We start from the raw sequence: 18971 nt of genomic DNA on the forward strand, positions 1-18971 counted from the left end.
TTGCTTGGCTTCCTGTTATTTACATAGTTTTTGAAATCTTGACTTGTTTGAAAGGCAGAGGGAAGATGGGAAAGAGAGATCAAGATCTTCCACTGTTGGTCCACTCCCAGTGGCCAAAACAGTCAGGTCTGGGCTGTGTCAAAGTGAGGAGCCAGGAATTACATCCTAGTCTCCCACCTGGATTTGTGAGGATGATTTCTAAGACACGACACAAACATCACTGATAGCGAAAACACAAATTGGATTTCTTGAAAATTAAAGCTTTGTTCATCAAAAGCACAAGAAATGAACAGTTCACATGAAGCCGAGTGTGTGGAATTACACACTACATAATTTTTGCTTTGTAAATTTAAAACTTCTCTGAAATAAAGTTTGAAAAAACAGCAAAAAAGGGTATTATCAGCAAAGTAAAAAGGCAGTGCACAACTGAGACATAATATTGGCAAATCAAGAAGTCAAGATCTAAATATCATTTAAATAAACTTCTAAAACTCCACAAGGAAACTAATCTGATTTGAAGGAATTCTGTTAATCTTTTCTCCAAAGATACGCAAATTGCCAATAAGCACATGAATTATGGTTATTCTACAGATGGAAATTACAATGTAGTACTGCATTCCTATCAGACTGTCTACTATCCAAACAAAATAGAAGGCAAGTACTGGTAAGGGTGCAGAGATACGGGAACACCTGTGTGCTACCAACAGCAACGGAACAGGATGTAGCCACGGCAAAAATTAATATGGCTATTCTGCAAAACTTTAAAAACAGGATTCTCACATAATCCAGCAATTCCAGATCTAGGTATATGCCAAAAATAACTGAAACAAGTTCTCAAAAATATATTTGTACACATAAGCTCGTAGCAGCATTAGTCAGAAAAGCTAAAATATCTAAAAAATTCAAGTGTTCATGGATAAACAAATAATATACTATAAATGGTACAAATAAGAGTAATGCCAGAAGTTCATGCAAAAATAAAATCTAAAATTAGGTACAAAAAATGCCCAAATCTGTGGGCTCCGGGGGTGCGGGCTGTGGGGATTTAAGCTGGTGAGTTCGAGCTCAGAGTTGGAGTTCAGACTGGTTCACTTAAAGAGGGGTAAGCTGCTGCTTATGATTGGAGATGAGTGAGACTGTACATCAGAGCATGACGCTTCTAGCTTAACGTCTGTAACAAACACAACAGGGCTTTCCTGCCTGCAGTCACAGGTTCTTCAACTCATTTCTTCTTTGGTTTCTCTCAGTAAGAGAAGTTTGGATCTGGAAAGAGCCCGGCATTGTGGTATCTCCTCCCAACACCGAAAATCTCAGCGTGAACACTGTGGGATCTTCACCCACAATGTGTTAGAATTACAGGCATTTAGCTCCTGACAAGGTAACTACACACATGACAGCAATTACAGAGCCTCACCTGCTGTGGCCATTTGGGACGTGACCTCAGTCAGTGTGCTTTTCAAATAAATACATCTTTTTTTTAGAACAACAATTTAAAAAGCCAAAATCCTCATCATTTTTCATCACACATATTTCCAATGAATTTTTTCAAGTCCACACATACACAAACTGGAATATTTATCCCTAACAAGGACAACATTCTGACATATGCTAAAACTTTAAGGAAAAGATGTAAGCAAAATAAGTCAATCAAAGAAGACAGAAAACTACATGACTCCACTTTTATAGGCAGGTATTCACAGTCATCAAAAATCCTGGTGTGGCTGCCACAGGCTGGGAATATCAGAGAAAGAATTATTACTGTATAGTTTCAGTTTTACAGCATGAATGCATTCAATACCAATGAATTCAATAGACTTTCAAGTAAATTTTATACATATTTTTAAAAAAAGAAAGCTTAAAAAAGTTAATGCAGTCCCAACAAAATTATCAATTCTTTTTAAAATTTTTTATTTTTGCTGATTTTTACATATTTGATGGGGCGGAGGATCGAGGGTTAGGGGAAAGTGGAAGAGACCTTGTTTCCATATTTTCTTCTTTCTTCCTAAATTTGAGGGAAAGAGGGAAATAAGGAGAGAAGTCTCACCAAGTCTCCCAACCACCTCAGTACCCAGGGATGGGGAACAGCCACCCAGTGCCACTCCAGGGTCCCTGGTGCAGAGCATGCTCTGAGGGTTCCGCTCAAGTGGTTTCAATAGTTTGATACTTCTGAAATGCTGTCGATCTTGCCAACCCAATGATGAGGAAATCCATTGGCTTTAGAGTCTCCATTCACCCAGAAATTGGCTGCCAACACTTGGCTGGGTTAGTTTATCTATTTGTTCTGCTCTCCCTCCTCTATTTTGGTAGCAGATGCCCTCTGAAGGTGCCAGTGAGCTGCCATATCCTCTATGTGTGTCTGGGTATCCTTCCACTACTCCATCTAAGCCACTGAGGAGGCCCAGTTCTAACACATGCACTCTATGGTCAGACCACAGATCGTGTGATTCTCCCTGTAGTTGCACTTCTGAGTCCAGCAGTTCAGTTGAGTGGATCCTCAAAGAAACCTCGTCTGAAGTGATCCTAGACTTGACTCTTGTGTGTGCTTGGCAATATAGGGTCCAGCTCTGTCACCCACATCAACCTACACATACACTAGCAATTGTAATTGCTGGATCAGTTCTGTCTCTTAGCCCTGTTTTACATAAACCATTGAATTATGCGGCCCAGCCCAATCCTGCCCACTACATATTTAGCCCTCATGTATACCAGCCAGAGCTGCAGCCGAGTCAGAATGACCCCTGAGAACCCCTACTAGGCCCACTACCAACCCTGTCCTGGGCTTACCACTATGTGTGGCCGATTGCTCCAGTCTGTTCCACATCGCATTTAGTTCTAGTACACATCAATGGGTACTGACATCCAACTCAACCCAACCAAACCTACTATCCAGTCCACACTCATGCCAGTGGGTGCCAACACCTTTCTAGCCAGGACCGCCCCCAGCAATGGTTCTCATGTTCACTAGTGGTAGCTGCAACCCATTAGAGAGGTGCCAAACATTTCCACATTGGGCCCATTCCCAGTCCTGATCTTGCACTCTCCAGGTGGTTCTGCAATCTAGCTTGACAGGATTTGCCCACAGTCCCAGCACTTGCCAGGTGATGCTGCAGCAAAGCCTAACCTGCCTGCATATACTCTGGCTTATGCATTCACTGGTGGATACAGTCAGTTAGCCCAGTCTGGCTCTCCCCCAATTCAGTTTACATGCAGGCAAACAGGTGTTGTAGCCCCAACTGGTCTAGTCTATCCCCAACCCCAGTTCACATGCTTACCAGTGGGAGTAATGCCCAGTTCACATGCTTACTAGTGGGAGTAATGCCCAGCAAGAGAGTCACCCGCAGACTCCCACCTGGGCACATAGCCCCTTGCCATTGGGTCTCAAGTGTGCTGATGGGTATTGTGGCCCAGTCTGGCATGGCCTACCTCACCTTAGCATTTGCTGACGGTTGCTGCAGCCTGGCCTAGAACAACCTACACCTAGTTCCAGCTCATGCTAGTGGGTGCTGCAGCCTAGCCCAGGCCAGCCAACCCCTAGTCCCTGCCCTAATGTGAGAGGGTTGGTATTGCAGACTGACCCTACATGTCTTGTGCCCATTCTGGTTCGTGGATCGCCAGTGGGTGATATGAACTGCCCAAGCCCAGCCTGAGTTTTACGTGTATGCTGGCGGGTACTATAACCTGCCAGGGTCTGGACTGTTCCCAGCTTTGATACTTAAGTTCACCTGCAGGGACTGACTCCTGACAGAGGAGTTCCTCAAGCTGTTCCATCAGGTCTCCTCCCAGTGGCAGATTTCATACACACACTGGCAGGTCCTTAGCCCAGCCTGACTTGGCCTTGCCCAACTGGCCTATACCCATTCTGGTTCTTACAGTTGGGTGCTACAGCCCAGCCACTCCTGGTCCACACCCAGACACACCTCTCACATGGTTCAACAGGGAAGAGACTAGCCCAGCCCATCCTACACCTACCCTGGCTCTCACAAACACCAGTGGGTACTGGAGTCTAGACTGGTCTGGCACACCCCAGACCCAACCCACACCCATGTCGAGGGACACTGCAGCCATGTTCAGCCTAGACTGCTTCCCCAATTCTGGCTCTCATGCTCACCAGTGGGAGCCACAACACAGCAGGGGTGCCCCCTTAGTTCCCCAACCAGGCCAGTTATCAGCCACAGATCTTCTGCGCCATCAGTATTTGCTCTGACCCAGTTCAGCATAGTTCATCCCTTCTTGTCTTGGCCTTTGCCATCAGATGCTGCAGCCTGGTCTGGCTCGGCTTGCCCCCAATCCCAAATCTCATTGGTGGGTGCTGAAACCTAGCTCTTTCCACTCTACTCTCATTCCTGGCTTTCATGCAAACTTGTAGGTATAACAGCTTAGTGCAGCATTACCTGTACTACAGTCTAGCTCCTGCACATGCCAGGGGGCTAAGTTTGGCCTGGCCCTACCCAGTCCACCACCCTCCAGAACCAACCCATACATTTGCCAATAGGTGGAGCTATCTTGTCTCGTCTGACCAACACCCAGGTCTGAATCACATGCTCACCAGCAGAAGCTACGTCCCACCAGGGGAGTTCACCAAGATCTTCCACCAGACTCACTCCCAGACCCAGATCTCACATGTGCCAGTGGGTTTTGGGCTCTCACCCACCATAGTCTGCCCACTCTGTCTAAGCCTTTGTGGGAGCTGATGGATGTTGTGGCCTGGCCTGCCCCCGACCCTATTCTTGGGTGTGCCTGTGGGTGCTGCAGCCTGAACCAGCCTGATCTGTTCCCAGCCTCAGGACCCATGAGCATCTTGAGATTCCATGGTCCTGCCTACCTTAGCCTGTCACTATCCGCAGCATCTGAGCAAACCAGTGGACATTGCAATTCCACAGGAGAGAACCCACATAACCCCCCACAGAATCTGCCCCAAGACCTGGTACTCTTGTGTGCTGATTAGTGTCATGGCCCAGCCTAACATTACTCGTCCCCTGTTCTGACTCACATTGGTGAGTACTGTGATCTCGCCCTACTTGTCAGGCCCCTAGTGCTAGTACCAATGTATTTTTTTTTAATGAAGCTAGACACTGACATACAGTTTAGATGGAAAACTAAACACGCAAAAATAACTAGGGAAATGTTAGAAAACTGGAAGGGGAAAATAACCTAACCAGACATTAAAACATAACATGAAATCTTTATAATTGAATTGTATAGTAGCAGAATATGAACCAGTCACCAGTTTAGAGAAACAGAAAGTCCAGAAAGTACCCCCCGGGATACATGGAAAAATTACAATAAAAGTATCAGAACAAATCACTGAGGGATAGATTTTTAATCAAAGTAGAGGACAGGGATCCAGTGCAGTGGCATAGCAAGCTAACACTCCATCTGTGGCACTAGCACTTCACCTGGGTGGCAGTTCATGTCCTGGCTGCTCAACATCTGATCCAACTCTCTGGTAATGCCCTAGGAAAGCAGCTGACTATGAACCAAAGCCTTGGGCCCCAGCACACATATGGGAGACTGGGAAGCAGCTCTTGGCTCCTGGCTTCACATCAGTGGGATGGCACCAAAAGAATATTAAGATCTCACTTAAAGGAGTTCCAAATGCCAAAGATCAGAAATTTTAGGCAGTAAAATTAGATTACATTCCAATCAACAATGGACAGTAGTCTCTGAGGCTACAACGAAGCTGAAAACTTTTTACAATCTAGCGATCCAGCAATCATTATTAAGTGACAAATCTGTGCAGTATTCCTGGTTTGTAATGATGCTTGCATTAACACACCCATTATACCATCAGTTGTACAAAAGTATGGAACATATGAGACAGTCCATAATACTGTATAAAAATGGTAATGTTACTACTTTACATATATATTACTGGTTACATATATACTATATAATTTTAATAATTTTCCAGAGTATATTCGTGTTTGTTAAAAAAAACTTTATTACTAAATTGTGTGGTGTGTTACACTGGCAGCAGCCTTACATCTCGTGCTCACTGGGCCTCACATTAAACAGTTTGAATGGCTGATCTGCAACATCTAGATATTTTCACAGTGACATATGCACAGTGAAAGAATTAGCAACCACGTATTTTTTTAAAAGATTTTATTTTTCTAATTGGAAAGGCAGATTTACAGAGAGAAGGAGATACACAGAGAAAGATCTTTCATCTGCTCATTCACTCCCCAAGTAGCTACAATTGTCAGAGCTGGGTTAATACAAAGCCAGAAGCCTCTTCCAGGTCTCCCACACGGGTGCAGGGTCCCAAGGCTTTGGGCCGTCCTCAACTGCTTTCCCAGGCCACAGGCAGGGAGGTGGATGGGAAGTGGAGTAGCTGGGACACAAACCTGCACCCATATGCAAGATCAGGATTTAGCCACTAGGCCATCATGCAGGACCCCTGACCACATATTTCTAAGCCCCACATAACTGTACGAATATTTAGAGGGAAAGAAAATGCTCACACAGGAGATGTTTAATTATAAATGTAGAAGGAATAATGAGAATGTGAAAAAATTACTATTTGGCAAACACCATAATCACTGTTTCAGTCAAGAATTATCAATGAATGCTAGAACTGGTGAGAGAAAATGTATGATGAACATATTCACATAAGGACAAAGTATCACATGGACATCTATAAGATAATTATAGATCAAGCTCAGAGCGGACAATATGGCAGACAATACCTATATCCAGTAGTCAAAGTTTACGTCATCAGTTAAAAGGGACAAATCATGAATTTCTGAAACAATCCTCTAAGGACATATGACGTAAGTGTCACCTTTGCTTAAAAACAACAACAACCAAAAAAAAACCCCAAAATCTGTAATACAATGTAATACAAACCCAAAACTGAGAGATATTCCGCAAAAGAACACTCTAGAATTAATTAAGACTAAAAAATGCTAAATAAAGGCAATATGTGAACCCAATTTTGGACCAGAAAGAGGTTATCTCTGGGACAATTGCTAAAACTTCAAACAAGTAAATCGGTTTGGTAACAGTGATGCTTGTCTGAACTGCTAGTGACATTACCACTGATAATCAGTCTTGACTAGTACCAATATGACTCTGTAAGGTATTATGGTGGGCAGAGCATAAGCAGGAATTCTTTGCACTACCTTCATATCCCTTTATTAACTAAAACTATATAAAAGATTTGTAAATGTATTACCTAACGCTCTGCAGCTCCCTTCTGGCTGCCTCTTCGGCCGCCTGGGACGCCCGCAGTTTCTCTTCACACTGATCCTTCTCTGCTTGCCTCCAGACGTCACGTTCCTCTTTCATCTTCTCTAGATCTGCTAATCTGTTCTCCAGTTCTAGTCTGAAACAATAATCATTTATAAAAGTACTGACTGTATCGCAGCAGAATGTGTCCATTTACAGATTTAGTACAAAGAAAGGAATTAAGTACTTACTTTTCGTTCTGTAACACCGCAAGTTTCTGATAACCTTCGTCCTTGGCAGCTTGTACTTTACGTATTAATTCACGATCCTTTTCTACTAAGAGCATTTTGTGATGTTCAACAGCTGATGTGAGAATTTCATTGTCTGACTGTAATCCTAGTATTTTTTAGGAGACAAAGGTACTATGGTCAATGTTATGGTGAAAAATCATTAATAGCATTCATAGGCTGTTAAGAAAATTAAAACACCGCAGAAAATTATTCTGGATATAAGTTTCCAAAAGTCCTTACATCACCGATTAAACTAAACTACAGGCTGTGTGGTGTAGTAGCATGTTAATTCTACATTCTGAGGTGCCAACATTCCACATGGATGCCAGTTCTAATCCCATCTGGTCCACTTCCAATCTAGCTCTCTGTTTATGGCCTGGGAAGGCAGCAGAGGATGGCCCACGTCCTTGGACCCTGCACACCCATGTGAGCGCCCAGAACAAGCTCCTGACTCCCACTTTCAGATGAGCTCAGCTATGGTTACTGCTGCCATATGGGGAGTGAATTAGTCGATGGAAACTTTGTCTTTCCTTCTCTCTGTAAAATCTGCTTTTCAAAAAAAAATAAATAAATCTTTAAAAAAGAGAAAGGATCTAAATAGACAAAGTTGCTAATCCAAGAAAGATGGAATCCCATTTTCAATTTTCAATTAATTTATTAATCAAGTAACATTGACAAAAAATGTAAGACCCACTGGGGAAAAAAAACTGACATGACAGAATGAGTAAAATCTCAACATGTAAAGCATTCTATTTGTACTTCAAAATTAAGATTTGGGTACTGGCATGGTGGCACAGCAGTTGAAGTTGTCGTCTACAACACTGGCAATTCTTTATGAACAAAGGTTCAAGTCCCAGGTGCTCTAGTTCTGAACCAGCTCTATGCTAATGTGCCTGGAAAGGCAGCTGAAGATGGCTCATGTGCTTCTGTCACCCATGTGGGAGACCTGGACGGAGCTCTGGGCTCCTGCCTTCAGGCTGGCCTAGTCCTGGCCATTGTGGTGGCTGTGTGGGGGTATACCAGCCAGTGCACGCAGGATCTCTGTCTCTCTAGTGGATGGACTAGCTCTCTCACTAGTAGATGGAGTATCTATCTCTTTCTCTCTCCAGCTGTAACTCTTCCTTTCAAATAAATTAAAAGTTTTTAAAGAAAACATACATTTTAAAACAGAATTCAACTGAGGTGAGGATCTGGAGATACAAAATCTGGCTGATATTTTTAATAACTTGAGTCTACACCTAGAAATAATCATGCAAAACATAGAAATCATATATTACCATTCATTTCACTTTGAATCTTATTCCTTTCTCTTTCTAGCTCACTCTTAGCCCGTGCTGCCTCCAGTTTGATGTCTGTTACTTCTAGTTTGTTTGAATGTTTAAGTTCTTTTACCTGTTGATAATTGAGAGATTGAAATTACTACGTCATTTTCTCTACATTCAGTATTTATCCAAAAACCTAAGTGCAAAGGAGAAGACACTTGGGTAGTGCAGTATGGAATTTAAGAAGGGAAGGTGTAACTGTGCATAGTCCTTGGATTGAGGAGACATCAAGAAAATAATTTTTAATACAAATGAGACATTTCTTTACAAATACTAGTCCAACTAGCTTCATCTTACCTTAAAAGACTTAATATCTTCAGAGTAAAAAAATTAAAACTTTCCTTTTAATAAAGTATCAGGGACAAAAAAAAAGGCCATGCTAGGTAGAAAGAACAACATATAAATTGTCACTGATCAATAGCACCACATGATCTGGTCTGCAAACAACCAGGAATGTGTTACAGACAGAGTAGAGACAGGAACTCTACAGAGGAACGGCAGAAATAAATTCAGTGAGTCATACAAAAGGCTGTTTATCCTGTTAGCTACTGACGATGATACAATTAACTTTCTTTCATAAAGTTAAATGTAAATGTGTCTGATTAAGAATTGAAAGCAAGTAAATCAATCAACAGGCAAGGAATAAACAGGGCACAATGAAAGAATCAGTTGGATGTGGTGACTAAATAATTTCTGTGTGTCTGTGAATATTCCTGCATAAGTCAGGGAGCAGGGCAGAGCTAGCATAAACTGTGTAAACTTAATTTAATCTTCTATCACCAAAATCTGATTCTTTTAAAGCCTCAAGTGAATAACTGACAATTCTTTCCAAACACTTAAGCCACCACAAATCATTTTACAATCTTTCCTGAGACACCTCTCTGAAAGCTGAGTAATTCCACTTCATAAACAGTATTCATTCAGTGACTATTTACTGAACATGTATTTTGTGCTAGGTAATGTTTTAGCAGCTGGACATACAGCAATGAAGAAAATCTTGCCCTTCCAATCAACTGAACTACTCTCTAAGGTTTTTCTTTGCATTTATCTCTGGAAAGGTATTTTTAAAATCTGACATACTGTAAGTAGAATTTAACCAAAATAGATTTTACATAAATGAAGATTCCCTCATGCATTAATGCATAAAACTATGGAATCAGAGGGGGGAAAAACATAAAAAATGCACAATTCAAGTACATACTCTGAGATAGTAGGAAGCGGAGGGTAAGATAATTTAGAGTCCCATAAAAACTAGAGCTGAAAGTTAGAATGGAAACAGGTATCCTACAATCAAGAAGGGTAAGAATAATGAAAACAGAAGCATCCTACTAGAACAGCTTCTAAGATCCTAGAAAGGTTGAAAGGAATAGGACTTGCAAAATCTTCACTTAAGGAAACCAACAAAAATTATACTACCTCTGCACTTCAAACTTTAAAAAGATATCCTTCCAAATTAACTTGCTAACTTTTAAAAATCACACTTTACGGGCCCGGCGGCGTGGCCTAGCGGCTAAAGTCCTCGCCTTGAAAGCCCCGGGATCCCATATGGGCACCGGTTCTAATCCCGGCAGCTCCACTTCCCATCCAGCTCTCTGCTTGTGGCCTGGGAAAGCAGTTGAGGACGGCCCAATGGTTTGGGACCCTGCACCCGCGTGGGAGACCCCGAAGAGGTTCCTGGTTCCCGGCTTCGGACTGGCGCGCACCGGCCATTGCGGCTCACTTGGGGAGTGAATTATCGGATGGAAGATCTTCCTCTCTGTCTCTCCTCCTCTCTGTATATCTGACTATAATAAAATAAAGAAATCTTTAAAAAAAAAATCACACTTTACAAAATGGCTACATTTTGATGACATTAGTTTCATGTTCTTAAATCTTTCTGAAGTTTTTTTTTTTTTTCAGAAAAGCAAACCCCATGAAATATCTAATTACATGAATGTGACTAAGAAACTGTAATGATTTTAATACTTACACTTCCTGTAGAATGAATGTTATTACATTATAATTTCATGGACAGCTTAGAATTTAAATTATAAATGCTTTAAAGTTGTTAAAAAAGTACAACTACAATGAAAGCCCAATCACTATGACAAATGTAATTATAACCTAACTGGAATTATATCATAAACTAACTGGAAAAGGTTAAGAATTATAAACTATTATAAACTAACTGGAAAAGGTTAAGAATGACACAGCAGTTCACTAACAAATCACAATGTAGAGGAAAATTATAGAGCCATCTTATTTTGTAGGAAGTTGATGTGTTTCATGATAACTTCACTATGAGAAAGACCATTTCTCAACTCATTTCACCTTGAGATTTGCTGAAATTAGAAAACAGTTTTAACTAAAAGGTAATTATTAAAACTGAAAGAACATAGGATAGCATGTTACAAGTATGACTTCCAGATTTACTCTTGCTATGAAGCCAGTTGTGTGGATGTAAGCACTCACTCATCTCCTCCACACTCACATTCAATCACAGATCTTGAGTTTTTCAACATTGTCATTTTTATAATCCTAAAATAATGCATTTATAGTGGGAGAACCCAAGTATCTATGTAACTGTGTCACATAATACAATGTAATTAATGAAGTTAAATAATAAATAATTTAAAAAAAAATGCATTTATACTAACAATTACTAGCTTTCAAAAAATATACAAGGAACTAAATTACATGTTGAAAATAAAACATTACATATTTACTATCTAATATTGACAAATACCAGTGTTTTTCTATGAGTAATCTGAATCAAATTTTAAATAGCCGTAGTAAGATTTCTTTCTTCCTCTAGATTTCTGATTCTTAATCTTCCCTCCTATAAGGTCATGAAAATCCTAAGAAAATTAGGGGTCTTTCTCTAAACAATACACACATTATTAAAATACTGCACAAAATTTCAAGAGATTCAAGGTCCTAGTATTTAGAGATTATTTCGAAGAAAGCTGTAATAAATCTCAAAACAGGAATGGCAGGCATTTTACAGGGACACAGAATCTCTTAAATATCTGGGCAAACGGAGAACTATGTCAGCCAACGGACATTTGAAGAGTTTCCTGATCTTTGGATCGCGAGATTGACAACATTTCAGAACTATCGAAGCCACCTGGGCAGAACCCTCGGCGCGTGCTCCACATTGGGACCTTGGTTGTTCCCCCTCCCCGGGTGCTGGGGCGGTTGGGAGGCTGGGCATGGCTTCTCCCCTGGTCTCCTCCCTCTTCCCAGAAACAAGAAAAAGAAGTGAAAAATTCAGAAACAATGATTACACCCTCTTTTCCCTGACCCTCAATCCTTCCCACTCTTACACACTGATCAATTCTGCAGATATCATCTAAAGCAAAAATTGGAAATAATTAAAAAAAACCAACATGCATGTCCACATAAGACATACGACCAAACAATACATAAGCAACAAACGGAAACACAGTTTTTAAGCACACTACTCAAGAAGTACTGTATGTAAATTCCTCAAAAATTGTTCTTTGTCAAAGCTCTATGTTGGCACAGCCTCAGCAACTTGGCTGATAAAAGCAATTCTCTAATTGCTTCCACAAAACTGTTTAGGTTCTTCAGATCAAATATTCCATGAGGTAACTGGAAGAACTGGCCTTCTTGAAAGTAACACAGCTTTGAGGTCATCATATTCAGGCCATCTTTAATGATAGCTTTTAATATAAGACAGCCATGCTGATATAACTGTTATAAAAGTCAATAAGCATTTACAAATTTGAATAACACCCCAGGTGTTCTTTTGCATTGCAAACACCCATTTGCTAGAATGGCAAAATATTGATGAAAATTTCAAGTTGCAAAGAAAACTGTGACTGTCATGTTTGAAATATTATTTTAAAATTTATCTTTCCCATGGATTCTTGGTTTCCAATACTCCATTTATATGCAAAATAATGCAACTGTGCTTTTTAAAAGACAAGTAATTCTTAGCAATATGTGTTCATAAAGGAGCAGAGAGAAATAAACAATGTAACACTGAACTGCAGCTCTTCCTTCAGAAGAAATCACCTACACTTTAACTTCAAAAGGCAACACAATGGAGAAGGGTGTATGAACAACAACAAAGAATCAGCACACAGCTGAGCCCAGGGGCTCAAGTAAAATGTACTATAGGAAAAGCTCACCCAAGAGAGTGAGAAAATCAGCATATCCAGTGTCCTGCCGCTGCACCTGGCTTCTGGTTGTTCCAGTGCTATGGTCTAACTACTTAGGTTCAGGACAATCTGGTGCAAATGCATTACAAAATGGAAAACAATTATACCAGAATTAGAAACACCAGGGAACTGTCTATACTGTGAATTCACTGTTTTTCATTCTTTGTGTATCTTTTTGCAAACTTTATATTTTTAAGCATTCAATATGTATCTGTTAAATGCATAAGTAACCCACTTCATCAGGAACCAAATTAATAATTTATTTTCTAGTAAGATACACTGTAGCAAACTGGAAGGCAATCTTGAGGATCAGAACGATGCCTCTTTCCACTTAGGAGGAAACTGGTTCCCAATGATTTTAAGTGATTTGCCTAAATTTATACTTACTGATCCAGTGAGAAAGACAACTAACCAATGGTTCAAAAGTCTACTGTTACATCATGTTCTCATTTAAGAATACCATCAATATCCAATAACTGCCATTATCATTTTTAATCATTAGCAACTGCACTTAAATTTTGCTGACTAAAACTTTCCCCTGGGTCAAAGACACTGTCTCTCAAGTGATTCCTAAGTCAAGAAATTAGGTAATTACACTGCTTAGTGGTCTGGGAGCCACCTTAGTTTTAATGCATTTTACAATACTACGCTGACAGAAAAGACATGATACTATTGCAGAAACCAGTCTTATTTTCAACTTCTTAGAAATGCCACAAGTACTACCACTAGTTAATACTAAAGTGACTGTCTATAGATTTTATGTATAACATCTTTAATTTTTCTACACTCTGTAAGGTAAATATTAGTTCCATCTTATGGCAAGGCATCAAAGTTTAAAAGAAATTTTCAAAGATCACATAGCTAATAAAGTGAAGAATTACAATCTGAATCCAGCCTGACTCCAAAAATGATATTCTATATGATGTTTTCATACCACTGTATCATTGCTACTAAATTTGAGTGGGAAAAAACCTTGAGATTTCTACAAAAACTCTGTACTCAAAAAGATATTTGGGGAACAAGTTATTACATTATTTCATTGATAACACAATTTCACATCATGTGCTAATATTATTCATTACAGAAATCTCTGCGGCTGGCACTGTGGAGTAGCAGGTAAAGTTCCTGTCTGTAGCTCCAACATTCCAGCTGAGTCTCAGCTATCTAGATTCTTCTAATCGGCCTAGGAAAACAGCAGAAGCTGGCCCAAGTACATGGAGCTCTGCACCCACAATGGAGACTCATAGCTCCTGGCTTCAGACTGCCCTAGCTGCTAGCGTTGTAATGAACCAATACTGGTACATCTGTGGCTCTTTTCCTCTCTCTGCCACTCTGGCTTTTAAATAAACACACACACACACACACACACACAGAGAGAGAGAGAGAGAGAGAGAGAGAGAGAGAGAGCGCGCGCGCGCGCGAGAGAACGAGAACAAAACAAAACAAAACACTGAGCCTAAAGGCAAGCCTTCAGTTTAGCAATGAAAATGTCAGTTGTGACACCCACATCCCCTGTTGGAGGATCTTCATCAGATTCCTGGTTCCAGCTCCCAATTTCAGGGCAGCAAGTGATAGCTCCAGTAGTTGGCACCCTGCCGTGAACTTGAGAGACCGAGCAGGAGGCGTGGCTCCAACCCTGAGCTGTGCCGGTTCTCCTCATTCCATGTACTGGGTCAATCAGCAGACAGAAGCTTTCTTAGTGTATCTGTCCACACTCCCAGCTCATGCCCACATATCAAATTAACAAAAATGACAAGTAAAAACTGAGCTTGCAGAGATCAGATCTTGAACTAGAGTAGTCACCGTGAAGGTGGTAAGAAGTAAGATTCTCCATGTATTTGGAAGGTAGAATAAAAAAGGTTTCAAGATAGAGAATAAAAATATTGAAGCACAAAATTTGTCATTGTAGCTAACATTCTAAAGAACAAAATACAAGATGATCTACTTTACTGATCAATGTACTTATTTTTGGAAAGTAGCATGATACGGTAAAACAAGATTTTAACACAGAAAACACAGAAATAAAATTTGTTATCATTCTACAGTGTGAATGAAGCCATACAGCACTCTGGAGAATGAAGAGAAGCGCAAAGACAACTTACTTGACTCGTCAATGTATTTATGTCTCGTTCAGCTTTATGCAACTGACCAATTAAAAGAGTGTTCTGTTCACTGTTGGACTGTAGCTCTTTTTCCAAGTGTTCAGCCTGTAGTTTAGCTGACTGCTTTTCAGCCTTTTGTTAAAACAAAATACTGTTAAAATCTTTCACAATTATATAAAATAAAGTAAGCATTCTTTAAATACATACACATTTACTCAAAACTTCAACAATGTCAGCATGGACCAAAGTAGCAAGAATTTCCTCAACCTAACCAGTAGAATCCAAATGGAAGATATTTATTCTAGGAAACATGCAACAAAGGTATCTGGACGAATAACATGCCAACACTCATCAAAAAAAGAAACTTCATACACTTTTATCAAGCCAGGAAGTACTATAGGATTTGCTTGTATTCACTTTTCACGTTCATAGACTTCAAACAGTTTGGGGGGGTTTCCGGTCTATAGCAGATATGACAAACAAAATGCGGAAAAGATGATCAACGATGGTAGTACTTACAAAAAGGATAACTAAAAATCTAAAGTCAGATTTTTTTTTCTAAAGAGGAAAAGAGCAAGACTGAAAAAATCCTCAACTAGCTGGAGCCTTTTGAAATACGGGCAAAGAAGCTCTTGACCCCACCACAGAATTTAAAATCTCAATGGGGTGTCAGGAGGAAGCTGGGTAGCCACACAGTAAATTAACTCATGGTCTGCAAAGTCTGCATCACATACGGGCACATGGTCAGGTCCTGACTGCGGCACTTCCCAAAGAGCTCCCTATTAACGGGCCCACCGTGGCAAACCTAGATGAAGCTCCTAGCTCCTGCCTTCAGTCTGGCTAAGACCTGGTTGCTTGGCCATTCAAGGAGTGAACCAGATAATGAAAATCTCCCTCTCTGTCTCCTTTCTCCCCGTTTCCTTCTCTGTGTAGCTCTGCTTTTCAAACTAAAAATGAATAAATCTTTAAAAAAAAAAAAGAATATTAACAAAGTCTGAGTTGTCAAAAATGTTCTGCTAGATAATACTTTTTAATTAGAGATGTAAACATTAAAAGCTTCTAAATATTTCCACTCAAAACAATTAAAGTGACAATGTTTTGGCATCTAAAGGATAAGTTACAGTTTCATAAATATCTCATTTGTTCTGTATATTTAAGGACTGTGTTGAATGAATAGTTCCAATATAAAAATGATATTCACTGAGCACAATGATAGGAAAGTTGAAGAAGCACTTGCTGCTGCTACATGCTTATTTTCATTTTATCTGACAGAGTAAAATCAGATATAGGCTCCTCTGAAACGTCACAACTGAACCATCTATCTTTTGTCATTCAATTTGACCTGAAAAAACCACTCTCGACAACCTCAATAAGAAGTTTCACACTGGAACCATAAGCTATATTCATTTACAATCATCTCCCTTTTTCTGTCATAGTGTGAGTAAATTTGGAAGGATGGCAACATACACAGTCTCACTCTGAGCTGCCTTGTGTCTAAGGTCCGACAGCACAGACAACAGCAAAAACTGACAGAAGTTTCACCCAAAAAATTAAAAAGTGACTTCTACTCTTCAAAATATATCAGTATGCCAATTTGCTGGCTAGAAAAAAAATCACTATTTTTGGATATTTGGTTTTAACTGTAAACCAGATAGCCAATAAACTTTTCTCCAACCCAAAGCATTTCAATCCTTCCGTGGTAGATAAGGGAGACACAGAGAATCCATTTTGAAATGTACGGGATAAATCAAAACTGGTACATTTACAGCATATTAGGCAGCACAACTAGGAGAAACAAGAGTATCTGAATCATAAAATCAAGACTTGTTCATAAAGTCGTGCCAGCCTGGCTCTGCCAATACTTACTGCTTATAATGAACTAAAGGAAATAATTCAGTAAAACTTACACACATTCAAAGCCAAGTTGGATTTTATTACTGCGATAGGAAACCATCATGATACACACGCATAAACACCCATATATACAAACACTCTCTCTCTCACACACACACACACGTTTATGTACAAACAAGACTTAAGCTTTTTAAGGGCAAGCAATTACTGCATTGGAAAAAAATGCTTATTTTGAGTTTGGGATGTCTTCAAGTCTTCTGAAATTGAAATGTTTTCTGGACTTTACACATTCTGTTCTGTCGCATTTAGGAGCTATTTCAGATAACTGATTGGACTCTCAAACAATATTCCTCTATAGATGTGGCATAGACATTGTTTATCAATCAATACCTGTGTTCTTTACAAACTCTTGGGATTCCACAAATGCGTCAGCATTATATTGGTAAGCATTCATTTATGCTCTAAAAATCAAAGGCTTGTCAATTGCACTTTTAAAAAAGTACGCCATAGTCTACCGGGAAGCAATTAAAATCTTACCTCCAGGGATCTAACAGTAGCCTGCATCTCAGCCAACTGCCGCACCTGTATTCTTTGGATATTTTCTGCCTGAGCACCAGAATTCTCTTTTTCAGCTCTTAATTCTGCTACTTCAGTCTCCAAACATTTTAATTTCTGACACAAGCGAACTTTTTCTCCAATAAGCTGTTCCACTCGTTTGCTATCTTTCGCAGGATCAACACTAAGTAGCTGGCTGTGCAGTTCTTCTTTATCTTTCTCCAGTCTTGCAATCTAACAATAATTTGAAAAAAAAAGCATAAAAGCTTAAATCATTGAATTTTTAGTCATGAACATGTATAACAAGTCCATAAATTAAAATTAAAAATTGAATAATATGCAATCACAGGTGGCAAACTGAAGTGAAAAGAAAAACCCTAAAATGTCACATTTTTCATTCTGCACTCAGCATGGCTATACAAGAGGACATGTCCCCTCTCTCCATGAAGCCTAGTGCAAGGCTTAATCGGCTGCTGACTAAAATTCAAAATTACAAACAATGCTATAAAAATGATTACCTGAAGTACATAAAGGATCCCAAAGTTTATCTGAACAATATAAGGGTTCAGGTAAGACCTATGCACTGACTACTGCTCAGCTACTCATTTGGCAATAACTGTGGGCTACGTCTATACTAACAAAATTACCCAGCTCAAAGCCACTAATCCACACTACAGTTAAACAGTCTGTGTAAATACAAATGTGATCAAAGTTTTTATACAAAAGCTGAGTGTTAAAGCCCTAGCTTTAAAGATGGCTTAGTTTTTTTCTTAGATGCAAAAGAACTCAACATTGTTACTCACAGACATATGCTCAAGTTCCTGCATAGCTTGGTGAGAAACCCGCCAGCATCTTATTCCTGCCTACTATCACCCAGGACTCCACTGGCATCACACTGCTTCCTACCCGCTGAGGCACTGCAGTTCTTCCTGCTTCCAGAGGTCAGAAGGCCAGGCAAGCAGCAGAGAACTCACTCGTTTCCCTCCCTGTCTTTCCTACCGCACCAACACCAAAACTCTGGTGCTGACCATCAGCTTCTGCCTGTGGTCTCTTAGTACATTAAGTTTCTTCTTACGATTCAGCTTAAGGTCACAGGTCAACAGCTTTTGGAGTTAGGATGAACTTCAAAGACTCTCTCAGCAGAAAAAAGAAAGAGAGAAAGACAGACAGACAGACACCCTAACGGCATTTCTGAAGTAGGAGACCTCTACTCCACGGGTAGGTTCTGTTTTCTGCATCTGTCAAATGGTATACTAGGGCCCTGCACAATGGCTCACTTAATCCTCCCCTTTCAAGGGCCAGGATCCTATTCGGATGACAGTTCGTGTCCTGGCCACTCCACTTTCCATTCAGCTCCCTGCTTGTGGCCTGAGAAGGCAGTAGAGAGGATGACCCAAAGTCTTGGGACCCTGCACCCACGTGGGAGACCTGAAAGAAGCTCCTGGCTTCAGATTAGCTCAGCTCCAGCTATTGCATCCATTTGGGGAGTGAACCAGAATGGAAGATTCTTCT

The 18971-nt window shown here is 40.2% G+C and overlaps 1 protein-coding gene across 3 annotated transcripts in view; it reads right to left on the reverse strand.

Annotated features, from left to right (window-relative positions):
* The window catches only part of CEP83 (centrosomal protein 83), a 201972-nt gene that overhangs the window by 29477 nt on the left and 153524 nt on the right, over positions 1-18971 (reverse strand). For all 3 annotated transcript variants that reach the window (XM_058673888.1, XM_058673887.1, XM_004583104.3), the window contains exons 6-10: positions 17442-17693; positions 15051-15182; positions 8738-8852; positions 7422-7566; positions 7178-7327 (exon numbers count right to left, since the gene is read on the reverse strand). In XM_058673888.1, the coding sequence (XP_058529871.1) occupies positions 7178-7327; positions 7422-7566; positions 8738-8852; positions 15051-15182; positions 17442-17693 (794 nt within the window). The remainder of the gene's footprint in view (positions 1-7177; positions 7328-7421; positions 7567-8737; positions 8853-15050; positions 15183-17441; positions 17694-18971) is intronic.

The sequence above is a fragment of the Ochotona princeps genome, chromosome 15 (assembly GCF_030435755.1).
Source record: "Ochotona princeps isolate mOchPri1 chromosome 15, mOchPri1.hap1, whole genome shotgun sequence".
Taxonomy (NCBI): domain Eukaryota; kingdom Metazoa; phylum Chordata; class Mammalia; order Lagomorpha; family Ochotonidae; genus Ochotona; species Ochotona princeps.